This window comes from Castor canadensis, chromosome 13, assembly GCF_047511655.1.
Source record: "Castor canadensis chromosome 13, mCasCan1.hap1v2, whole genome shotgun sequence".
Classification (NCBI taxonomy): domain Eukaryota; kingdom Metazoa; phylum Chordata; class Mammalia; order Rodentia; family Castoridae; genus Castor; species Castor canadensis.
Genome location: NC_133398.1, coordinates 105,987,193 through 106,013,855, shown reverse-complemented (window position 1 = coordinate 106,013,855; position 26,663 = coordinate 105,987,193). Strand labels below are relative to the sequence as shown.

Here is a 26,663-nt window from a genome sequence, read left to right as displayed (position 1 = left end):
AAGCTCTTATTCTGTTTCATAAAACAAGGGTGTTCTGGTTCATGAATCACAAATAAAAGCCAAGGAGATCAATGACTAAATTTGTTGTAATCTTTGTCTCTTGACAAACGTAACCAGGTCTTATTATTCATGGGATGAAGGAATTCTCCCTGGAGGAAAGGACAGCTGCCAAACATACTCCATCTTGCTCTTGCCAAGTCACAATGTGACTGTTTTCAAGGAGGGTTCCTCCAGGAGCCCCTGTGAGGACCATGGGTCACTATTCCCCAGCAGGAGCAGTGATGGGGAGACAGGGAGAAGCCAGACACAGCAGGAAGAGGCCTGAGAAAGATGGTGGAACCACCAGGAAGGGGACAGAAACCCCTTCCAATACCTTTCACAATACCAGGTTCTCCACATGCAAAGCTAGTCAAGAACTTGCATTCACTCAGAAGGCAGCTGCCTTCGCCCTGTAGCCATGGGCTCTCCTAGGCTCCAGGTGAACACAGAGAAAAGTATTTCCTTGGAAAAGCACGTGTGAGTGGATTGTTGCTTTGGGCTGCAATGCAACCTGTTGGACACAGCAGGCTTATTTTAACAATAGCCAAGGGATTCATCTACAGGTGTCCTGGTTGACTTTTTATCTTAATTATCGATTTCTTATTTAGTTATGAATACTAGTATTATTAAGCATCACTCTGGACAGTCAAAGCAAGGTGATTTTAAGCAGCTTTCACAGAGATGCAGGTCATTGAGTGATACACATGGAAGCTTCAAGCTCATAAGGAAGTAGGCATTAAGACATAAGGGAGAAAAATCTAGAATGATATCTTGTTCCTTCCCCACCTGTCTGCTGGCTTCCAGCCACACTCTCACCAGTCCCTTGTTGTCAGCACCCTTGTCTGATCAAATCCAAGGGAAAAATTAAATTTCTGTGGTGGGGCTGTACATCTCCAGCCATGTATCCACTGACCTTCTACATATCTGAGAACACGAGGCTTGAGATGGGTCCTCCAGGATGTTTTGAGCAGTGTAGAATCCAGGTGGAAGTGACCACGGTAAGGACCAAGCCTTAAGTGTCAAAGAGGGCAGCAGAGTCTGCCGACAGTGAGAAGACACATGGACTTGGGAATTAAATCGTGACTCTGGCACTGTCCCATGACTGGAGGAAATGTCTGCATCAGTTGCTTTGGTATGAGGGACATGTCTGTAAAACAGCCTCTATATGTCCCAGAAACTCACCCCATCCAAAGCTAACCCTGGACATTGTATCTCCAAGCCTGGAATCTTCTCTGAGAATACTGCCAGTCTTTCAGTGGGAGCCTCCATCTTCCTAGCCTAACCGTGAGATCTGGTATGTGCATCAAATGTTTAGCTCTCCCAGGAGGTCATCAGGCATTATGGCACTGCCAGGGCTTCGCATGTCCATGAGGAAATGACAGAGAAAGGCATAGTTCCCAAGCAAGGAGAAGAAAGAGAGGAGAGAGCCACAGGGTGTTGGTGCCAAGGTTTCAAAATTACTTGAAACCTAACCCATGGCTCAGAGGACCAGCAAAACAGAGGCATGACACACGCTACCTCCTTGGGGAATCTGGCCCTTTCATTGACACCAAAAACCAGCAAAGTGTTATTGACCCATGGGTGGAACTCCTCTGCCAATATTCATCTCTCTTGTTTAGCCCTGCCCAGTAAGAAATGCCAAAGCCACTCTCAGGAAGAGTCACCCATGACATTAGTAAGGGGACTTTGTGGCCACACCAAGGGCTTCCCTATCCCTGATAGGGACCACTGAAGAGCAAACCACTAACCTGTGAATGCACTGTGACTCTTGCGATCATGCAAGAGGACGTGACATGTTTCTTCCATAGTGTAGCCTCCTGATAGGTCAATGCAGACGGCTTCCAGTGCTAAGAGTGGTATCAGTGAACCAGAAGCCAGGGCCCAGCTACAGCCCAATCCAGCAAAATGCAAATTTATAGCTTCCCTGTCTCTTCAAATCGATGCAAAGGCCAGAGGCCACACCTGTCCATCAGAGCTCAAGGCTGTGTCTGGTCATCTGCTCCTTCAGTGGACTATGAGCCAACTGGGAACATCCAGCAACTAGTGTGAGGTTGCTCACCTGGGCATGTTCTCATCCCCTGCCTGGGACATCTCCTCTATTAGTCAGGATGGGCATAGTAGGCCAGAGTTACAAGCAACTCTGACATCTCTGACTGAAAACAACCCTTTCGTTCTTGCTCACTCATTTCTGGGCAACTCTCCAGGGTAGCTGTCCTCTACTGGGCAACTCAGTGATTCAGGATGCTATGATCTTTTAATTCTGGATCTCAATACAAGGCCTCCCCAACAACCTGAGGAAGAAAGAGCCAGCAGAGCCTTGCACCAGGACCAAATGGTCCATTCATTCTGCCCTCAACCCCTGGTACAGCATGGTCTTGTGGCTCCTCCCACACAGGCAAGCTGGCAGGTGCGATCGTCCATAAGTTTGGAAGAGTGGGACACAGCAGCATCCCCCACTTATTCTTGGGTTCACGCTTAATGGTTTGTTACCCATGATCAACTGCAGGCCAAAACATTAAAGGGAAAGTTCTAGGAAAAAACCAGTACGTTTTAAATTGTGCGTTGTTCTGAGTGGCATGCTGAAATCTCCCGCCATCCCACCCTGTCCCGCTAAGAATATGTCCAGCATCTTCATGCTGCTGGCTGTCACAGGGCCTGCAATCATGTGACCCTTCCTTTACCTAAAACTGTCTAGAGTGCAAGAGTTGTGATGCTGGCAATCCCAATGGGCCAAGGAGAAGCAGTAAAGCGCTTCCTTTAAGTGAAAAGGTGAAAGTTCTCGAGTTAAGGAAGAACGACAGTAGGAACCAATCTTCTATTTGTGAAATTGTGAAGGAGGAAGAAGAAATTCAGGTTAGTTTTGCTGTTACACCTTAAACTGTGAAAGCCATAGCCACAGTGCATGATAAGTACTTAACTAAGATGCAAACGACATTAAGCCATTGGGCTCGGTGCTATCCTCAGTTTCAGGCACCCATGGAGGGGTCTTAGAGGATATCTCCCATGGAAAAGGGGGATGACCGTATTAGCCATGCTCATCATGACCACCCAACTCCAATGTCTAGTTCTTGAAGTCAGAGGTATCCATGTTTTTTTCTTTTTATTCATGCCTATAAGTAAAGAATTTTTCGTTACATGTCTGAAATATTGTTTATTTATAAATTACTAATGCATATTCCTGTGTTAATATCATGTTTCTTATGAAAATATTTTAAATATATGCTTTATCTTTAAACAGGATAAGATAAAATATAAACTTAAGATGCCTTGTTATCCCAGAAAACATCATTTCCTTGTTGGTCAGTATCTCAAGGCATGACAAAGACTTTGGGTGTAGGCGGTTACTAGTAACAATGGGTAAAAATTGACTTTCACATCTTTGAGATATTTTTCTTAGTCAGTTTTAACTTGAAGGAGTGATTTTCTTTTCTTTTGGTGGTATTGGTGATTGAACTCAGGGTCTTGTGTTTGTTAGGGAGGCTCTACCACCTGAGTCACTCCGCCAGCCCCTGGAGGAGTGATCTTTTATCTTATGATTACATTATCATTGTTTTTACTTTGAAATGTCACCTATGAGGTGTTCCAAAGGCCAGCGCATGTCATCTGTTAGTTTTCCTGATTGCCTAAGCTCTTTACTATAATATAAGTCCTAATTTATGGTTCCTCACTGAGAGATTTATTCAGTTAAAACCATTTAATAGATTGATGTAACTCCATTTGTATGCATTTGCTTTTGTTGCCTGTTCTTTTCAGGTCTTATTTTTAAAAAAATCCTGCCGGTGACTTACACCTGTAAACCTAGCTACTTGGGAGGCTGAGATTGGGAGGATTGTGGTTTAAGGACAGCCTAGGCAAATAATTCATGAGACCCTCTCCCCAAAATAACCAGAGAAAAATGGACTAGATCCATGGTTCAAGCAGTAGAGTGCCTACTTTGCAGGGGTGAAGCCCTGAGTTCAAACTCTAGTCCCACCCCCCCCAAAAAAAATCCTTACCTAAACCAATGTTATAAAACATTTCCCTTATTTTTCCTTCTTGAAGTATGATAGTCTGGGGCCTTCAATAGTTGATTTTTGCGTATGATGAGAATCTGGTTGTATCTTTCTTCATGTGGATAATAAAATATCTTCAATTATTAAAGAGACTATCCTTTCCCCAGTGTGTGTCTTTGGTCCCTTTGTGGAAAGTCAGTAGGCTGTGATGGCATGGGTTTAATTCTGGGCTCTCTATTCTGTTCCATTGGTCTATATATGTTTTTATGCCCAAACTATGCTGTTTGGTTATTATAGCTTTGCGATATATTTTGAAGTCTTATGCCCAAACTATGCTGTTTGGTTATTATAGCTTTGCGATATATTTTGAAGTCAGGTATTGTGATGCCTCCAGCTTTGTCCTTTTTGGTCTGGACTGCTTTGGCTCTTCAGAGTCTTTCATGGTTCTATACAAACTTTAGAACTATCTTTTCTATTTCTGTGAGGAATTTCATTGGTATTTTGATAGGGGTCATATTAAATCTGTACACAAATCTGAAACAACCCCACCTTAATCTCACAGAAGTAGAGTAGAAGGGCGGCCTCCCTTCTAGGATGGAGTTGGGGTTGGGGAGGGTGGGACGTGCTGATTAAAGGACACAGAGTCACAGTGAGGATGGAGGAACTTCAAGAGCTCAATCATGAAGCACGGGGCCAGAGTTAGCGACAAAACATTGCTTCTTAAAAATGTGAAAAGAGTGCATGTTACATGAGGTGAGACAACAAATTTGTTAATGAGCTACACTTGGCCATTCCACAATGAATACACAGAATGGTCCCTCAGCATTTGTTGGTTCCAGGACCCCACCTCACACCAGGATGCCAAAATCAGTGATGCCCAAGTCCCTTCTATAAAATGAGATGGTATTTGCATATAACCTATGCACATCTTCCTAAATACTTTAAATCATCTGTAGATTACTTAAAATACACTTTACTTGTGTAAATGCTATGTAAACAGTTGTTAGACTGTATTTTTATCTGTATAATTTTTATTGTTGTGTTGTTACCTTTCTGTGTATTTTTGATCTGTTGTAGGTAGAACCTGAGAATGCCTGTGGTTATGGATGGCCAAGAGTACTTCAGAACCTCCTGTGGTACACGATAAAAATCACAGTTTGTCAATTTATAAAACAAAAACAATTTTAAGCTAGTTAATAAAAGGTGTGAATCCACTTCCCTTAGTTATCTAACTTTAGGTCTTCAACACCAACACAGGCTGACAGCAAACATAGTGGCTGAGAGCACCACCTCCCCCATACCCTACACTGAGCCCACTCTTCTGTACACCTTGTGTGGCAGGGCATGGAGAGGCTGTTGTAAAAGTTCTCAGGCATAAGGTTCAACAAGTGCAAAGGTCCTGGGGCAGGAGCTTGCGGGTATATTCAAGGAAGAGCAGAAGTTGGTGCAGCCAGAGTGGTCAGGACAAGGAGATTATGGAAAATGAGACAGGGGATTAATTGAGAGTGGGTTCACAGAGGGACCCCTGGGTGTGGGGAGGGCATAATTTGGGTGAGATGAACAAAGGAAGTACATAATTGCACTACTGTCAAATGATCCTCTGGTTACCATATCGGGGCAAGATGGGGACCATGAGAGGCCTGCATTGACTGAGTCTAGCGGGAGGCAGCTTGAGGAGACTGAGAAGGCCAAAGTCTCAATGACAGGTAGCAGATAGATGGCAGGTAGAACAGAGAAGGCAGAGAAGTGTTGGAGGCCAGAAGGGGTGTTGTGACTGAGGCCAGAGGGTACTTTTTGGAGGGTGTTTTGTCTCACCCAACCAAGAGCTAGAATCACCCAAAAGCAGTGGGTGCCCTAAGTGTCTAGAGATGGGTCTCGTTGGAATTCCAAGCAAAGAAGCTGGGTGATCCGGGCAAAGCATTTATTGGGGGAACCAAAAGGGGCCACATCTTCACCTGACTGCCAACAGGGAGAGGGGCAGAGACATCTCAGTGAGGGACGAGGGTGTGGGCTTTACATGAGGGTTTAAGGAATGTTGGCTCAGAGCTAGGGCAGCTTCTCTCAGTGATTTAGAAAAAAACCTAAACCCCTTGCCCATGCCTGGGAATGCTGAAGGCCCCGGCTGGGCTCTAGATTGCAGGCACACCTGCACCTGGCTGGTGGGAGGCGTGAGACACTCTGATCCTCAGTCAGGACACAAAAGAAAGTGAGGGAGTCAGGGGGTTCTTGAATCTGTGACCTCTGAAGTTGGAGGCTGAGATTCCAAGAGAACATGAAGAGCGGGCTGGTGATGCCTGACTCTAGCTACCTGGGCTAGAAGGGTATGTGTGGGACTCTTATGCACAGGGATGATTCTGAAAGCCAGGGACCAGCTTCATTTGCAAAATCACTGCTCACAATAGCTAAATGTGTGAAGTACATAAACATAAGTCCAACATTAAATAACCCCCCAGACACACCATCAATAAGTGGAATATTTAATTTCATGGTTAAATAAGCATTGCATGTACCTAATATACAGAGATGGTGCTGAATTATTTTCTGGAGATGAGGCCTTATCATTTAAGACCTTTCTTAGAAAATCACCACTTGGGGCCTGCCATGGTCCAACGCCAAAGAAAATGGACTCCTCTTGTTGAAATGACCATCTTATAAAAGAAGGCCAGTATTAATACATTTGGCTGTTTGTGGCAGCATTTCCCACCTATGGGCTTGCCACTCAAGCCCAACTATGAGCTCTCCCAGGGAAAGAGCATAGGCTGTCTTTGAGGCTGTTTAGGCTGAATTATAGCGATTTCTCTCCTGCTGAGTCAGCACCACCTATGTCTGGCCTGTGGCTTTTTGTGGCTCAGTCCAGAGGGCACTAAAGAGTGCCTGACCATGGTGCCATTACAGTTACAAGTTATGCAAATTACGTGCATCTTGTAGGCAACCATGTGTCTAATTTCAGCATCATTTTGTAGTCACTTTTGTGACCCCAAAAGACCATTTGGAACTGTGTAATATATACAGAAGTTTGCAGTGGTAGGAGTCACTGGGTGGTAATGAGAGTTCCCACATGGTGTTTACTCAAGAACCTGAAATAAAATGAAAGTGAAATGAAATGAGAGACATCTGCATTTCCACGTTCGTTGCAGCATTATTCACAACAGCCAAGAAATGCAATCAACCTCAGCGTCAATCACCAGATGAATGAATAAAGAAAGTGTGGTATACACACACAATGGAATACTATTCAGTCATAAAGTGAATGAACTCTTGTCATTTGTGGCAATATGGGTAAATCTGGAAGTAAAATAAGCCAGGCACAGAAAGATGACTTTCTCACCCATACATAGAACAAAAAAAGCTAATGTCATGGAGTGGAGATGGGGACCATAGGCTGGGAAGGGTAGGGAGGAGGAGATGAGGGGAGATTGGTGTACAGGAACAAAATTACAGTTAGGTGGAGGAATACACCCTGGTATTCTATTGCCCAATAGGGTGACTATCATCAACAGCATGTTACATACTTCAAAAAACTGTAAGAAAGAATTTTGAATATTCTCACCTCAAGAAAATGATAAATGAGGTTACAAAAATACTACTTACCCTAATTTGATCATTACACATTGTACACATGTGTTAAAATCCTACAAATATACACAATTGTTGTGTCAATTAAAAATTAAATACAATTTTTAAATTGACTTTAAAAAAATGGGAGAGTAGGATTCAGCAAAGACTGACATGTTGGGAATTTCATCTCTAGGTGTCTTTTTGGTCCTGCTTTTCAACCATAAGGCCCCAAAAGCCTAAAATTTCACTCACGTGTGACCCTTATCTCCTTGAGATGCAAGGTGTCATTCCCATACAATTTAAATGACTAGAGTGAACGACCTCTTGCTCTCCACCAGATTAACTATAGAAGCCAGTCAGAAAAATATAGATTCTCATTAGAAATACTTCTAAATTAATCAGAAACCAATGCAAAAAATGTGTAAGCCAGAATCAGTGAAAACGATAAAGAGTAACAACAGCAAGAAACCATCACCTATTGTTATAGATTTTCGATCTAAGACTTTCTGGGGCCCCATGTGTCCTGAGGAACTGAACTTACAGTCTGAGAAGCACAGCGCCCAAGCACTGCTACTGGAGCACTAGACCTAGAGGCCTTTATGTGAGGGCTTAGATGTTTGAGAGCCAGAATAGGAACCAGAATTTCTCACAAATCTGACCACACAATGGTAGAGGTCACTCACACTAAATTAAACCAGTCACTTGTCCCTACAGGAGAAGGAGGGATAGAAGCAGTAGATAGAAAGGGGAGAAAGCCCTTCCACTGGCTCCTTCCCAGAAGGAGGTGATGCTGAATGGACATGGATAGAATAGACAAATGCTCAGAAATAATGTTCCTACTGGGGGGGTACAGCTAGAACCAGTCCCCCTCCCCTTCCACCCACACTGTCTCCCAGAATGCTGGGCCTTCCCAGCATGGAAAACAGACATGGCGGATAACACCAGTAAAGATTGCAAATTCCTTAACACTCTTCTTCTTGAAGGCTGGGCACAGTTCCCCTGTCCTTGAACCTAAGCCACAATGATGGCTTTGAACAATAAACTCTAGCAGAAGTAAAGCTGTCTTTAAGAGCACTGGAAGCCCCCACTTTCAGTCTTATGGAGCCCAGAACTGCCCTATAGGAAGTCCTACTGCCCTAGTGGGTGGAGGGGTCACTTGGAGAAGCCCTGAGTCTCCATGGAACAGAGAAGAACCTGCTGACATAGACTTCTAGTCATTCCTGCCAGTGGCAACTATGGAGATGAAGCCAATTTAGACCTGTGAGACCAGCCCTGACACCACTTAAAGACCATCAATGGCTCCTACTAATGCCATAGGGAGAGATGAATTGGTCAACTGAACCCTGACTAAATTCCTGACCCATCATAAAATATAATAAAATAGTTCTTGTTAAACCACTAAGCATGGAGTAATAGAACAAAGAATGATCATCTCTCCACTCAGTATCTTAAATAAAAGCCTGTCTTAGCTCAGGCTACTATACCACAATACCATTAACTGGGGAATTTAAACTACAGACATTCATTTCTCACAGTTCTGGAAGCTGGAAGTCCAAGATCAAGGTGCCAGAAGATTTGGTGTCTGGCCAGGGCTCTCTTCCTGGTTTTCAGATGGCACCTTCCTGCTGTGTCCTCACATGGTGAAAACTGGGCAAGAGGGCTCTCTGGGACCTTTTCCATAGGACACAGAGTCCTCTCATGAGGCTCCACCCTTGTAACCTAATCACCTCCCAAAGATTCCATTTCTTAATGCCATCACACTGGGGGTTTGGATTTCAACAAACAAATTTTGGGAGCTACAAACATTCAGCCCATCACAGACACTTTCCTCCAAGATCCCAATAGACTGCATGCGATTCTCAGAGAAAGCCTGGTGTAGGGATCACGGGCATACAGAGGAGCTCCTGATCCCTGTGGCCCTGGAAAGGGACCATAGGCAGAATGACTCTTGGTTAGATCCTGTGAAACAAAATAGGCCTTATATGGCCTGAAGCAAAATGCCAGGGGATCAAACTCCTTCAGGGGTAGCCCTGGCCTTACTTCCCAATCTTGCTGTACAGAGAATCACCCAAAGCATTGCTGACTGCATCCCACTCTCTGGGGCCTCCATATTGAGATTATTAAAGCCTCCCTAGGTGACTATAAAGTGTAGCTCATTTAGAGAACCATTGACCTAGTATAGGTGTCCAGGAAAAGAAAAAATCCAGGATTACTTGAACTTATTTTGAAACAAACTACAATAGAGACAACTTCAATGACTGCTATCTCCAGGCTGAACTTGGGGAATCCTGTGTGTGGTGAGGTGCAGCTTGCCACTCTCCTTTCCTCCACTCCCTCCCCTGACTTGGTGGGACTTGAGAATAGGTAAAGGGACTGGCATCGGTGTTGGGTTGATTGTGTTCCTCTAAAAAAAAAAAAAAAGATTATGTTGATGTCTTTACCCCCAGGACCTCAGAATGTGACCTTGTTTGCAAATAGGGCAGTTGCAAATCTATCCAGTTAACCTGTGGTCTTACTGGGGTAGAGTGGACCCTGACCCAATATGGCTGGCCTTCCCACTACATGTCCACATGAGGACATAGAGACATGGGGAGAACACCATGTGACTACTGAAGGTCATAGTGACTCATCTACAGCCACAGAATGCTACAGATCTCCAGAAACTAACAGAAGCTTGGAAGAAGTGAGGAAGGTCCCTTCAAGGACTCAAAGGGAGCACAGCCTCGCTGACACCTAAATTCTGACTGGCAGCCTCCAGAACTCTGAGGAAACACATTTCTGTTTTCTAAGCCACCCAGTTTGTGGTATTTTGTCACAGAAACCTTAGGAAACTAACAATACAGCCTCTAAATTGACGAGATTGGCTTTTGCACAACTGGCCCAGATGCCAGTCCTAACTGAACAGGTGTGCCGCCTCTGCTCACCTGAGACAAACATTGGCTACTTGCAGTCATTCAAGAAGTTGGGGGCTAGAGTATTATGTTAGCAAGGCATCTTGGCACCATCCTAGGCTCATCAGAACCACCCAGGCTCCTTCCCTTTGTCTCCACCTCTGTTCAGGAGTGACAATGTGACAATTATAGATAAGGAAGCTACCTGTCTTTGAACCTGCATTACCTCATCTACAGAAGCCCTCTTCTCCCAAATTATGCCTTATGATGAAGCTCAAGTTTGCCTGGGAAGAACCAGAGCTAAAACACTTTGTATGACCTTGTTACCTCCAACCTCAGGACACTATTAAAAAAATAGCCCATCAACTTCAGTGTTCCTTAACCCAGGGTTGGTAAAGGCCCAAGTGGAAAAATAAACCCTCACACAATAACATGGAAATGCAAATCTTTATAGCTAGGTTAGGGAGTAGTTTCCAAGGGCCACTGACGTACTAACTGCCTAACTCTCTTGTTCTTCAAATGCCTCTTTTAAGACAAGCCACAAGTCACAAAACATCATGCTGAAGAAAGACTTAAGGATGAAGAAGAAGTCCTCAGGAGTCCCAGCCTGTGCTTAGGCCCTAGAAGCATAAAGGGATATAAGGAGACCACACTCTGAACTGCAACACTAGAGCTAGGGACAGGACAGTGAGCACACACAAAGAATGAAATCCAGGCATCCAGGACAATGGGCAGGTGTAGAGTCTTCCAGGTACAGCCAAGGTCACTGTCAGTGCACCAGTGGGAGCTGCTATGTGTAAGTCAGGTGTGGCGTCTGTAGCCATCTGGATACAGGTGTGAGTTTTATGCTCAGTGTTCCGCAGCCTCCTCACTCAGCCAGGTGATGTGTTACCTCAATTCTTAATAATGCCATATAGCACATGCTTGTTTTGATGATGGGAACTGAGGTAATGAAGAACAGCTGGTATGTACATTAAGTCTGGCTGTACACAGATGAGTGATTACAAAGGTCAAGCATTGCTTACCTCTGCGATTTACAGGGTCCTTAGCCACGTAGGCAACATAGTCTGTTGTGTCCTGTAAGGAAAAAAAATGATGTCCGTATCACTTGTCACACTGAGAGGCAACATCACAAGGACACAGTGCCCAACCACATTCTGGGAAGGACTCATTCATCACACAGCCAAAGAATCAGGGCCGGGAGTATAGCTCATGGTAGAGCACTTGCCTCACAGATGAGAGGCCCTGGGTTTGATCCCTAGCACTAAAAATAAATAAATAAGTTCAAATGCTGCCTACAAATTGCCCAACTAAGGCATTTTCTCAAACTATGATGTAGGCAGGAATTCCCCAGAGTTCCTGTGATACAGATTCTACCAGGGCCCAAGCTTTTGCGTTTCCACATTTGTGGTCTGCGCCCTTACTGACAGCAGCAGGACGAGAGACATTTGTTTTCCCTGCATGGTGGATCCTGGAAGCTTTAAAAACGCAGACTCCTGAGTCCTGTTGCTCATATAATCTGCTTTAACTAGTTTGGATGTGAGGCCTGCCCATTGGACATTTTTAAAAAACTCCCAAGTAATGTTAATGTGAACCTAAGCTGAAAGCTGAAAGCAATGTCTACATGAGGAAACTTCATGTCAAAGTTCCATGCAGAATGTGTTAAAACAGATTGCTGGACTACACCCCAGACTTTCCTATCTGGTGGATCTGGGGCCTCCAGATAAATTTCAGACAAGTTACAGCTGCCGCTGGACTGAGGACCACACTTTGAGAACCCTTGATCTAGAAGAAAACCAGAGTGCATATTCAAAGATTGGTTAACATCCACCCCCCACCTTCATGTGGGAATGAGGTAAATGACTCTTCTTGTCTTGGGTATAGCAATCATTTTAATCCATTAACAGTTTATTTTCTGTTTCTTTTCATCCTCTTGTAGTAAGTTCCTTTATTACTATTCCTCAGAAGTCACTTATGATTAAGTATGTAAACATTTTGTCATGCATTGCAAATGAGAAAAATGTGTTTTCTTTTATTGTGGTATTTTATTTTTTGGTTATACAGAAGTTAGGTATCTAAATACAGTCATGTTCTGTTTTATCGAAAAAAAACCCAGATGCTTACAGCGGCACTATTTATAATAGCTAAGATATGGAACCAGCCTAGCTTGTCCATTGACAGATGAATGAATCAAGAAAATGTGGTAAGTACACACAGCGGAGTATTATTCAGCCATAAAGAAGAATGAAGTCATGTCATTTGCAGGAAACTGGACAGAACATGAGCTCATGATGTTAAGCAAAATAAGTCAGACTCAGAAAGACAGTGTCACATGTTTTCTCTCATATATGGAAACTAAGGAAAAAAAGATAAAAGTTGAAGGGAGACTATTTGGGAAAAAGAAGGAAATGAGGGAGAAGTGAGGGAAGTAAGAGAGGGTAATGGAGGGTGACTATATCAAAGTAAGGTATATGCATCCATGAAATTGTTACCGTGAAACTCATTATTGTGTATAATATTAACATACATGTGTTGATAGAAAGTTTGAAAAAACATGTTTTTTTAAATGAGCTGTATTTAGAAGGCTCACCTTCCAGATAGAATATGAGTTTCCTCACCTGCAATCTTATTGAACTAGTGCATAGAGGAAGACAAGACCCCAAAGCTGTGTCAGAGGCAGCTCTGTATGAGTAGTGCTGTGCACACTAGCTTCTCAACAAGTAATTAGGGAGCCAATCATACTCCCAAATCTTGAAAGCCAAAAAGACTTCTCTGCAAAGTTGATATTTGAAACATTCAAAAAAAATCTCAGAGGGAAACTAGTAAAGTTGCTCTATGTTTGTAGCTACTTCCCAAATCTCATTGCTTTGAAGGGCTCCAAGGTGACAGATTAGCTGTTGTCAGCACCTGCAAGGGTTTCTGTGGCGGCCTCCTCCACTGCTTCTGTCCACGAGCAGAGGAGACAAAAGCACCCCTCTCTCAGCACACTCTGGAAAATGGGGCAAGGAGAAAGGGGCAAGAGTGGGTGTAGATGGGCATGGAGCCCTTTCTGGGCACTGAGCAAGGTGGTGGGTTGGGCTGAGCACTTTCCCCGTGACATTACTGGATCTCACAAGCCTACAAGAGAGGACTCTTCCAGCAGCTGTGCAGACTGGGGAATTGTTACCCAGAGTCCTTCTCCCAGAGGCCCCTCCAACCTGCTTCCTTTTCATGTTCACTGGTGCTTTCACAAACCGACTAGGGAAGGGAGGAGTCAAACCATCAAGTGAACCTCCGGTCATCTCCATAAGGATGAGTGGTGGGGGCTGAAGCTATTGGCGAAAATATATGGGTTGTAGTTCATTACCACAGATTTCCTTCCCACGTTCATGGACGTGACAGTCAGCAGTGTCCTTAGAGCTTCCCAGAGCATCTGAGAGGGCACCGGTGTCTCCCGAACTGAGAACTGTGGGCGTGCTTTCTAGCATTTGAGGTAGCACTGGAATTTGCTTTTCAATTTTGTGTTTTCCTCTCCATAATCTTAAACTAATATGAGGATATCCAGGATCATTTGGACAACCTCTGTGTTACTAGGTCTGCAGGTTCAGTGCCAAGGTTTGCAGCTGGTCTTCCAGCATTAGGGGTGCCAGGTGTTTACAGAATTAGAAAGAAAAGAACAGGGAAAATGATGTACAACTGAAGTTTTTGCTTTAATAGGAGAAATCAGTGGGAGAATTAAACCATCCAGGTGCCTGTGGTAGTAGAGAGATGCTGAACTCAAAAGATTCTGCATGCTGGTGGCCAGTCCAGCAACATGTCAGGGGCATAGAGTCAGTTTCAGCAAACTTTGTAGTCATTGTAAATTAATGTCACTTTGAATGCTAGTGTCTTAACAGTGTTTATTTGTATTTAACTTCCAAATTTTATTGGGGTTTAGAGCTCAATAAAAAGTATAAACGTAAGGGTTCTATATATATTTTGTACATATTTAGTTAACAAAATTAATTTGAGTCAGCATTAGCATATGTGGGGAAATTCCATTTTTTTTCACGTTATTACTCTGAACTAAGAAACTCTGCTCTGGCTCAAAGCTGAGGAAGGAAGGCCAGCAATGAGACATATGCCTCTCGAGATGGTCAACAGCCAAGTCAAGACATGGCTGCTCTCATGTCAGTCTTGATTCCTTCTGGGCACATTTGTGGAGTGTATTAGGATTCAAAACAATGTTCCTGACAAAACAAAACAACATATAAAATGTTGCAGATTACTTTAACTGTCACTGCTACCTAAATATGTACAAAATAAACAATAGAACCTAAATATTAGGTATCAGCACCAACAAGGGCTGTTGGCAGGCCAGGGCCAATGCTCGCTTCGAGCGTTGCTGGGCTCCCTACTTTCCAGCACCCCACCTCAGACCCTGAGCCACAGGCACTCAGCAGAGGAAGGGATTTGACCTTCTGTCACAGCCTAGTTGTCCAAAGATGACCAGAGTGCAGTTCAACAGTGCCATTCCTGTGGTCCTACTGTGTTGTCCATTGGGGATGTGGAGGCTCTGGAATTTTTAGCTATGGCTCTGTCAATTGATTTTCAATGAGCCAACAGCATTTCTCTGAAAGGGTTACCCATGTCCAAGGACTCCTGGTGAAGAGGTAGGAAGGTCATGGGGAAAATCCCTCCTCTAGGTCCCTGACCTTGAGGTAAGGATTAATATAATGTGCCTTATAAGCTATCTTGCGTGGGTACACTTTTGCCTAAAATCTGAGGATTGCCTACTGAAATTTTGACCAAATAATATAACACAACAACCTATAGCCTACCATTGTTTTTAAAAGGCTATTTAACACCAAAAACGGTAAAAAAAAAAAAAAAAGGCTATTTCAGGATATAGAACTTTATTGTTCAATGGAATAAATTTAGCTCAAAGAAAAAGTCCCTCTGTCATACTAATTTAAATTTTTACTAGTAAAAATTTTACCTAGAGCAATGAAAATCAATATGATAATTTTGGAGGCGGGGGAGAAAGCGAAAGGGGAGCCTTTTCCCCCTTCAGTGCTGGAAAAGGCCAGCCCTGTCTCTTCCCCTCCTTCCCTGTCCCCTAGCTCCCTGGTTTCTTTGAAGGACTGGGTGGCAACAGTGAGCAGGCAGTGAGTTTTGGGTTTGGTCCTGTTTTGGAAAGCAGTTTTGGAGATCCAATAGGAAACACACACACACAAAGAAAACCCTCCAAAACCAAGCATGGAGTGCCAATGTTAGAAGACCCAGGCAACTCTGAAAGCGGGGGAGCTATTTGCTACTTCTTGAGAAGATGAAGGTTTCCAGAATTTCTGACAGCTTTTGGCTAATGAAATGAAAGTTAACAGCATGTCTTACTGGTCCCCAAACAATAACAGTCAAAAAAGAGCTTTTGAAATCAAACGGGAAAAATAGTTGGAATCACAGTTACCTGTTTTTACAGTGTCATAAAGTGATGCACTTTTGAGGTAGGAGTCCCTTCTTAGAAGTTTGTAGTAAGAGCGAGAGAAACAAGTCCAGGCACTTACCGGATCTCCCCCGGAAGCAAAGGAGATAGACTGCATGTGATGGTTGGCTATGATCTGCCAGGGCCAAAACAAGAAGAGATGCTCCATTATTATCCCTCCCAAGTCTTGCAAAACCAACTGTTTGTTGACAGGCAACATAAACTGACAAGCTTTCCTGAAAACTGGTACCAGTAGGAAAATAACAAGTGCACATACACCGGATCACCTGTTGCGAACCATCTTAGCCTGATGGCTGCTATCTAGCTGGTTGGCCAGGATCTGTCGTTAAGCCTCCCAAGACACTTTACAGGTGAGGAGCCTGAGGCTAGAGGGGCTGAGTGGCTTGCTCAAAACAAGAAGACAAATAATCACAGGTCTGTGATCATATATAGGCTCTCCAAAGCTAGGATTTTAACAAAAGCCTCTTCAAGAAGGAAAAAATCTCAACCCACACCTAAACGTTGCACCTTATGGTTTCTGTTTGTAAAAACACATCCGGGCATCTGAAGCAGACCCTGTAGCTAGGAAGGAAGGAAAGGTAGCCCATTCCTCTCTTCATTTCATATGTATTATGTGCACATAACTTAGAAAGCTGGTACCCAAGATTCAAAGTGCCATTTAAGCACTCCCATAATTTATCAACTTAAAAACCAGACAGGACATTCCGAGCTAATTTTAAAATGGGAAATTTCCATTGGCTTTATAAGCTGCAGTGTGGAGTGGAATTTAGCAGACACTGAGTAAATTAGAAGCTGTCCTAAATTTTAGGAGCTACATAAGTCTTCCAGGCTATTTTTATCTTTTTAAACACAATGTAATGACGTAGAAATAAATTTTTAGGGGTAGGAAAAGAGCTCAGCTCCATCCCAACATGACTGAGTCTGTATCCACGCAGCTGCCTCAAGCCCCTGCCCTCAGCAGACAGCTGAGTTTCACAGTCATGGTATCTGAGGAATTTTCCCAAACATACTCCTGTAAACTGCAATTAAGATACAACTGAACCATAAGGTAAAATAAAATATTCTAAATGTCTGATTTGGTTGTTGGCATTTGTAAAACTTCAGAAGTGAATATAAAACAATGAAACTGGCTGGGTAGCTTATGCCCTCGATGACTTTAATAATAGTTGCTATTTCTACAATCTTCTCTTTAGACCAGAGGCAGACAGCTCCTAAAGGAACCACAAGGAATAGCAATCCCCAGATCATATGACTGTTTCTAACTCCTTCCAGTAACAGAAATTAAAGGGAGAAAAAGAAAGTTAGTGCTAAGCGACTGTTATAGACAGCATGTGCTTCTGCTATGAAGGTTTCATCTCAATTCTTCTATTTAGAATTCTGTTTGCTCTCTCTGGATGGAGAAGGGAGTGTCTTGCCAGACCACTATTTGCTATGGTTGGGACTTAAAGTCAGCCAAAGGGAGAGCCAGAGCCCTGAGCTCTGCCTCTATCCAACCTGCTGCAGACTGTGCCTTTGTCATCTGGGCAGCCCCTGGGTGTCCAGAACCCAGCACTCAGTTCCCTCCACCAAATGCAAGGGCAGGAAAATGTGAAGTGGACTCACCCAACCAGCACCACATCCCAGGATGGAGCAAGGCCAGTCATCCTCGCATCATCCTTACTGCCCCTTCTCTTTCACTGAATGAAGGAGAAGGAGGGACTCAGGGATAAGACCCCATAGAATGAAGGCTCCTAGAGATAAACCATCCACTAGCCATATAGAAAGAGGATGGATAGGAGAGTAAATGGAAGTGCAGGCCCAAGTGGGCAGGGCTCCACCTGAGACAGCTCAGAGAAAGGCTGAGCCTGCCCAACATCGTGATCTACAACCTCAGGGGTCAGTTAACCCAAACCTTTGGAAGAGTAAGCATGAAAACACAAGGGATTATCTACAGGTCCATGGAAGACAAGAATGGAGTGAGATGTGGTATCCAGTTTAGCCCAAGCAAAGCCTGGATGTTGCTTCTCATTTCACACTGGATCTAAAATTTATTTCTACATCTTGGGTGGGAGGTGGAGGAATAAATGAAGCTGGTGATATTCCTTGCTTACCTGGAGCTAGGGAATCAATAAATAGAAGTATGTGTGTAACATAAAGGTGACCAAGGCATTCCCGGCAACATGGTCAGAATCAGAGAGTGTGTCACACGGAGGCCTCATCCAATTTCCAGCTCACACTACTTGCACTGGAGGTTGGGCCTGGGAGAGCAGAGGATGGCATGCACACTCCACATTCCTCTTTATCATGCACAAACGTCTTCACTTCCCTTGCTTCATTTGACCTTCATTCTGCCTTGCTTCCTTCTGCCCGGTTGGTAGCCAGGACAGTCATTCCTATACCCACTTTTTTTTCCAGCTGAAGAAACTAATGATAGATAAAGAAACCTAAAAGATAGGTACTGCATGAAACACAACCATTGTAATTGAAATTAGCCTTAATAAATGTGGCTGTGCCACCTTGGTCACCTCTGAACTCATTCCACCATGACTTATATTCCATAGACACACCACTTCTCATCAACCCTGCAACACTATGGATTGTAAGATGCTCCAAAATATGGACCCACCAAGGAAGAAAAGATACTGTCAATTAAACTGTGGTGTATTATCCACTATAAAGGTGATAAAATTAAAATGTGTTCTATAAAACCAATAAAATGTGGTCACTAAAGGGCAAGGATATTAAAAGGAGACTTTCACACATGCAGCACCATTTTTTATATTGCAAGTATTACTGTTTAATTATTGGTTAATAATTTCATGTGCTATCTTCAAAAAAAAAAGGTAATTTCAAGCAAAACTACAAAGACCCAACTCATCCATCATTGTGTGGATGACCCTTCAAAGTGGTCAAAGTTCACGGACGGGTCACGATTTTACACAAACATGTTCTATGTGAGCTCAGTAAGCTGCAAGACCATGCGACACCCATCCTTGGGGCTCTGTGGGGGACCAGGAGGACTGAGCAAGCACACCTGTTTGGAGTCGGGCGTCCGCAGGTTCAGGCTGGCAGTGGAGATGGTCAGAGAGATGCTCATCCCTGCAAACTGAAGGTTGCTCTTTCCCAGGATGCTGGACAGCGTTTTGCTTGGAGGCTGTAAAATCAAACAGCATTAGTTTAGCTTTTTCTTTACCGAAGGCCATACTGTCAGGGCCTCTGTTGTTCTTGTCTGAACAGGTAGAGACACAGATGTCAGCACACCCACAAACGCTCACTGACTACTCCCACCCGCTTAGGCACAGGGGACAAGAGTGAAATGGCTGAGCTGGGGTTAGGGGAGCCAACATTAACATGTACTTGCTAGAATATGCCATATAAAAGTTGTAAAAGAATTCAGTGCAAATGCTAAAATGAGGGCAGTCAGCGGTGTCAGTCTTCCTGGCTGCCTCTGGCCATGCATGGGTGTCTCATGGAATTCTCTGGATATAAACCCTGGGAAAACAGCTGCAGCTCTGCAGATGCTGAAAGCTGGCTTCAGAAAACTAAATCAAACTATCTCAGGGAAGACATAAGCTGACCAGCTTTGGGGCTTCTGAGCAATCTCAAAGGGTGGTGAAGATGCTCACCACTAAAGGGAATGGACCACAAGTCTTTTGACACAAACATCTTCCTGGTCAGAGCTCACCTAGTCAGTTCAGTTAAAATCTGATGGCCGGGAGCCAGCACAGAATGGAGACAAAGAGGCTGGCTATGACAGGTGTCTCCTTCACCTGTCAGAAAGCAAAGGGCTATGGCTTCTCACCCACCACTAACCAGGTCCCTGAATGAGCATTGCAACATTCATCTCTCTGTCCTTTGGGACAACCCATTCTTTCAGTTTGGATTAGAACATCATCTCATTGATCAGTCAATTAATTCCTAACCAGGCATGCACTTTCTTAATCTTCTGGGAGACAAAATGAAGTAACTAAGGCTAAGGCTTTCTAAAGTGGAGTCCAGAGATTTTGAGGAGTGCACTCCACCTGCTGAAGGTCAGATTGCAGAATGTTCCAGCAGATTCATCTATTTAAGTTAGTATCCACTGGCTTTCTCTAGCTCTCAGCTGGGAGTACCCTCATTAGAGAACCAATCAGAATGGGTTGGCAGCTTAGGATTTCTGCACAGCCAATGAACTGCAAAAGCAAATTTTTATGGATATCCCTTCCAAAAAAAAAAATTAAAATCCTTCCTACGCTCGCCTTAGGGCATACTATTCATGGCTGCCCTGATTCAGTGTACCCAAATTGTAGCTCTTTGCTTCTCAGATAAAATAGGTACATGCTATTTCCTTTGATCTCTGTGCCAATCCTTTTCTTCTTCTTTTTTTTTTTTAAGTTAACACTCCTAAAAGAGTTCTTTAAAAATAGAGATGCCCTGACCCACCTGTGAGATCCTGGTCAAGTATACTGAGACAAATCCTGGGAACTGGCATTATTTCCTCTTCTTCCCACCAAAAGAGCCATGAGGGTACCCTAAGACTTGTCAGTACCACCCGGCTCTGACAGATGAGGTCACCTATCACTTCTCAAATGCTTCCCCGGTTCCTGTTCTCAAAATTCTGGACCCTTAGTTTGTTCCCCAGGATCCTCAGGGGATTGAACAGAACACAAGCTAGCATACCTGAGGTGTCACTTAGAGTTCTCGTCCTGAAATGCAGTTGCCCTATGGGTCATGAATGTCCTGCAGTTCTAAAGGCAGATACAACCTATAGTATGGGGAATAGCAGAGGCAACCATGCACCTGCCCAAAAGGTGCAGGAATGGAGAGTGCTCAACCTCAGGGCACAGCCAGATCTCCAAGGTATACTTTCCTTATAACTCTGTCTAGGCAGAAAATTTGAGACCATGAGTTTTGAGTTATATATTTGCTAGGCACTTAACTAAAGAAGGGGTGTGTATGTGTGTGCGTGTGTCCTCCTCTTAATTCAGATTTTTTTTTCTTCTAGTCCAACCATGTTCAGGATGAAAGATTGTAAAATCGTTCAATATTCAGCCTCTGGAGCAGGTGGTCTGGCCCTGGCCTCAGTTCACTTCCTACTTGCATTGTAGTTTCTCAACTCTGTGCCTCAGTTTTCATCTCTATAACATGGGAATTTCTGATGTTATTGTAGCGCTAGCTAGTTCCAACTAAAGAGAGCCAATTATTAAGTTTTTAGGAATTGTATGGATTGACCATTAAACACGGCTATTGTTAAATTTTCATTTAACAACAATTTTACAATTTTACAATTAAATTTTAAAAACAGACTACTCCTTGTACCCTAACAGTTTTGCTTCATCGACTATTACGTATGATCTTCAGGTCGAATCTACCGTGCCTGTGTGGTGGGAGCGCTATGTGATGATACTCTGTATCTCTTCCTGACTCTGTCTCCAGGGATATCAGGTTGAGATCAGTCACACAGAAGTATTGGCGCCACAGCAATTGGCAAATGCTACAAATTCAGTGCTTTTGTAACCCCTTCCCAACCCCACGAGCTGATTGTTAAACACTTACCAGCACACTGCTGAGCTATCTACAACAATGACTTGTTATGATTAAGTGAATTAATGTATATAAAGTATCCAAAGAAATGTCTGGCCAGGTATCTGCTATTGTCATTGTCTTCAGGATTAAGCCACAGTGACTAATCACAGTGTCTGCAGTGCCAGCTCACTGTCCTCGGCCACAGAGGAGAGACAGGAATCTCAGCTCTCTTTGCTTTTACAAGTGACGAGAGCCAGGCCACGAGAAGAGGACAACGGATGGCTGCATGACTGAAGATATAAAGTGGTGAAGATATAAAGTGGAGGACTTACAGGAGGAAATAGTAAGACACACGAAACCAATGGCAGTACCTTTCTCTTCTTGAACGCTCCTTTGGCACCTGGTACAGCTTCACAAACACGGCTGATGGCTTCCCTTAGGAGGAAAGGGAGAGAGATTCATTTTATCATATGCCAATGAGAACTATAGAACCCAGAGAGTTTGCACTCAAACATCCAGAATAAAGAACTACCTGCTTACTTCAGGCAAAGAAAATCGGCCTGGCAAGATGGGGAGTCACCCAACCTCTCCTTTAAAAAGTAAAACTAAACAAAACACAGACAGATCATCTTAAAACCCCTCACCAGATGTATTCTAGGTCTTTTTTTAAATTTTGCTAGCCATATACTAATACTGTAATATTATCAATGCCACATTTAAAAAATTTTTTAATATTTGGCTAACATTCCAGTTTTTAAAAATCAGCATCCTAAAATGCACTCTTCCCAGTCTGCATTGTCATGATCCCAGCATGAGGGCCAAACCTAATCAATCACTGCTTTGATCAAGATCCTTCCAAAGTGAGTTAAAATATAATTAGAAGAACTTTGATCTCCAGCTTCTGCAGTGGTAATACAGATTGTTCCTGAGTGATATTGATTCAATATGGTTTTCCAACTTTACTTTAGTGCAAAAACAATTAATATTTGGTAAAAACCATACTTTAAATTTTGAAACCTAATCTTTTTTTAGGTTTCTAGGCTTTCAAAACTCTTATTTTATTTTATTTTTAACTTATTTTTATTGTGCTGGGTGAGGGTACATTGTAGCATTTACAAAAGTTCTTACAATATATCAAATATATCATACTTGAATTCACTCCCTCCATCATCCTTTATCCTCCTCTCCCCTCCATTCCTAGAATAGTTTCAACAGGTATCATTTTCCATTTACATACAGGCGTACATAGGACTTATTTGTGATTAACATGAACTAATGTGTGATATATCAACTCAGGCATAGAATGTGCCCTGATTGAATCCAGTCTCCCTTTGTCTGTACCCATCCCCACCCTCCAACCTCTAGTATTCACTATTCTACATTCAGGTCTGGTTTATTTCACTTAATATAATGTCCTCTGATTTCATCCATTGGACCCTCTCTCTGGATGCTGGGCCACAGAGTCACAAGAGGAAAGAACCAGCATTCTACAGTGTGCTGGGCTCCTGAGCTACCATGCTCCATAGGTTAGGTATAGTCAGTGCACTTTCCACAATACAATATTTTCAACTTTTGAAGGATTTGTTAGTCAAGAGCAGTTGTATGATAAAATCAAGGGTTTCGAGGAAAGGCACTCCCATGCTAAACAAATGAGCCAGAAATGAGGCTCCGTGAAGGGCAGGTTCATGGAACAGCATTACTTGAGCAGCTCCACTGTCCTCAGTATTGAGAGGCACTGGTGGAGGACTAGCTGGGCATGCATAGGTCTGACTACATGCAAAAGGGAAGGCCAGGACAAGTGATGAGTCAGGGAAAGAGGAAGGTTGTGGTGGTCCAGATGCAGGCAGTAGAAGACTACAGTGTGGAGGATGAGGACATCTAAAATCAAACCCTCTCAATATCTTGACAGCTGAGTGAAGACATGTCTAGGAGATGGGCAGAAAGCACTTCAGCATTAGAAGGCCAGGAAGGAGGTGGAAGAACTTCTCCACTCCCACGTAAGTAAGCAGAAAAGATTACAAGAATGTAGAAAAAAAAAACACCCAGAGATTTGGAGAAACACAGAATGCAAAAGAAGAGAATGGGTCCTCAGAAACATTCCACCAACTTTCCAAACTGAATCCTTCCTGTAATTAATTTCTACCACTGAGAAGAAAAATAGTCACCATCACACAGAATGCTCTTAGAGAAATGTGTCCTCGTCAAATGAGGCAACAGACCATGGAGACGGGCTTCCCGTTTGCCACTCAGTTCACTGTAGAAACTGGAGAGAGAAATATATTTCTGAAAGGTCAGATGCCAGGAAACGTGTAGACCACGAGTCATTAGCACTTAGGAAAATTCAAGTGAGAAGCAAATGATTTTGATGTTTATGCTTGGTCCTCTTTGTTTTATAATTAACAGTCTTACTGTGGCTCTATCAAAAATGATCAAATACATATCATCCGAAGTACTATCTAAAAGGAAATTCCTGTTTACCTTCAGAAGGCCGCATTGCCTCTCTCAGAACTATATAAACCTCGCGTCCATATTTAATCTGTTCAATTTTTTAAAGTACCTTAGTGAACTTCTGCACTGTGCTTATTAAATTAAATGATACATTAAGCTCAGCAAAGCAGCTAAATTTCTATTAGAAAAATGCTGTATGTGGAGTCATTCCTTAAATATCCCATACTAATCACCAGATTCTTTTTCTATCCATCAACATGGAGTATAAGAGGAAAAGTAAAATCAATCTTAGCAGTTTTGCAAAAAGGCCCACACCATCAAAGGTCTAACCTACAGGCATGGGACTTCTGTAGGCGATGCTGCACCTGTGTGCTGTGGGGGGAGAGGGGAGGGATGGAGGACACATGGGTATTCCAAAGGGTGGGCACAGCACCGCCATAATGGACCACTCTGCCCAGCAAGTCTTTGCCAAGAAGCACACAAAAGTCTCGGGGCACATTCAGACAACCTTTTATTCTTAAAATATGCAAATGTAAGAAGGTCTAGAAATTTCTCAGAGCTCATGTACTCAAGAGAAGTCCTAAGGATACACTGTGAGCCCTTAGAATTCCCAGAGGTTTTCAAATGAAGCTGCTTTTCAAAAAAAATGTTCTGCCTTCATAACTGACACAAACTCGTTTCTAATGCTCATGTGATGATTTGTGTGCATGAGTCCTCACTTCAACCCAGCTGATGGGATCTATTTCTGCTTGAAATAGAAATGACACAACTATTAAAAAATTGCAATATTTAGATGCCTGAAATTACTTTAACTCCAAAGTCTAATTTTAAATGTAGCTATTCTCAATTTCCTTCCTTGCTGTTTAAGTTCAGCACATCTTAGTGAGCAGTACTGTTACAATTTGTTCATTTAGAAATAATTGTTTAGCCTTGTGTAATTCTGTTTAATCCCTGTTTGAGTCCCAGGTACCAATTTTGCCCTGTTTTTAATAATAGAGACTGCTTCTTAACATTCTGCTCAGTACAACCCCTTTCAGTAAGCCAAATGCTGACCTCAGAGCTCTGCTAATATGAAAATGGGATACTTGGCAACCTCTATGGTCATCTGAAAGTGACCATGGCCAGCCCTGCCACAAACACTGCCTTCATCTCATGACCACACCATCTTCCCCAATTTAGCCTAAAATTCTCATCATAAAAGCCAGTGCCTTCCACAGCTAATATAGATTTTTCTTTGGAATATAGAATTTTAGAACTGGATCCTTTGAAATCACATAGCACCACCTATATTTCTGCCTATTCCCCCAAACATGCACACATGGATGTGCACATACACACACATGCTCTTTTATAGAGCCAAGCAATAAAAAATAGAACAGCTGGGTTTATAGACTAGCAGGAGGAGGACTGAATTCACACCAGGAGTGGTCCATCTGATACATGGAATAAGAATTACCTAAATGATGTTTGAGGGATTGGGCACCATCCAGGAAAAAATTAAGTTGAGCCCTTGTCTCATGCCTGAAATGCAAATAAATTCTAGGAGGATGGCAGATTGAATTTGTTTGTAATGAAACCATAAAAGTATTAAAAGGAAATTGGGAATCGTTTTTAAAATTGTCTTTGAGTTGAATGATGATGCAAAAACCCAGAAACCATAAATGAAAATATTGACACAATCAATGGCATAAAATTTTTAGGCATAAGAAAAACATAGCAACATTGCACAAACAGATGATCATCTTGATATAAGTCAATAAGGAAAATAAGCCCAGTGGAAAACTAAGCAGCAGCTAGGCACAAAGGGTTTAGGGGAAAGGAAATACAAATACCTCTTGGAAATATGAAAAGATTCCCAACTTTGCTCTTAATTGGAGTACAAATTAAAGTCTGCATACTGAAGCCAAAGACTGACACTTGATAGTAGTTCATATGAACAAGGGCACTTCCACATTGGTGAGCACAAGAGGCAATTTGGTCATATCCTCAACAAAACGGAAGATGCACAAGGTCTTTGGTCTAGAAGAATGCTCACTCCAGATAAGGTCAGAGACAAGCCAGAGAACTCCATGGAACAGCTATTGAACGTGGTTGGGGCCACCAACATGGCTACAGCCCCCTGACTGAGAAACAAGAATGTTATTACTCTCAATACCTTTTTAACCTCTAATTGGGCATTTGTTCCCACAAGTTCCTCTTGCAAACTCACCAGCACTCTCCACATTAGAAAATAAGTGAGGAATTTCTATCCTCAGTTGATCCTGTCCTCCAGTCCTATGACCCCTTGATGCACCTCCCATGTGAGTTTCTTGCATACTCCAAGCCCAGGACATCCCTGCCCTGCTCCTCTCTGTCCTGTAGGCCTTGCACCTTGAGCAAATGCAGAGTGCAGAGTGAGCAGGTGCAGATACAGTAAGAACTATCTAATTCCCTGACCCTTTCTGTGTCCATGTGCACAGTGGTCCCAGGTCCTTCCTAGCCCAGGGGAAGCCCCAGGCACGCCCTGTACTTAATGAATGCACTTGCAGACAAGAAAACATCTTTATTTGTTTTGAGTCCCTCATTTTCCTAGTTTCAGTAACAAACTCAGCTAGCCCTAAGAGAATTGTGAAAACTCCCAATTCCATTTAAAGTGAAAGCGCTCCCTTCCCAAAGCCTGCTTATAACTGGAAACCTCCAGGTGGCCAGAGATGAAGGACACCTCCTTGCCTTCCAGCTGCAGCTCCTGACTCCTTACACATTGGGGGGAGGTAAGTGGGGTGGACATAGAGGTCAAGAGTTAGGTGATAA

General features: G+C 43.1%; 1 protein-coding gene across 2 annotated transcripts in view; it reads right to left on the bottom strand.

Moving 5' to 3' along the window:
* Positions 1 to 26,663, bottom strand: part of LOC141415550 (SHC-transforming protein 3-like) — a 169,922-nt gene that overhangs the window by 57,435 nt on the left and 85,824 nt on the right. For both annotated transcript variants that reach the window (XM_074052417.1, XM_074052416.1), the window contains exons 2-5: positions 21,797 to 21,860; positions 18,955 to 19,074; positions 16,003 to 16,056; positions 11,506 to 11,557 (exon numbers count right to left, since the gene is read on the bottom strand). In XM_074052417.1, coding sequence (XP_073908518.1) covers positions 11,506 to 11,557; positions 16,003 to 16,056; positions 18,955 to 19,074; positions 21,797 to 21,860 — 290 coding nt within the window. The remainder of the gene's footprint in view (positions 1 to 11,505; positions 11,558 to 16,002; positions 16,057 to 18,954; positions 19,075 to 21,796; positions 21,861 to 26,663) is intronic.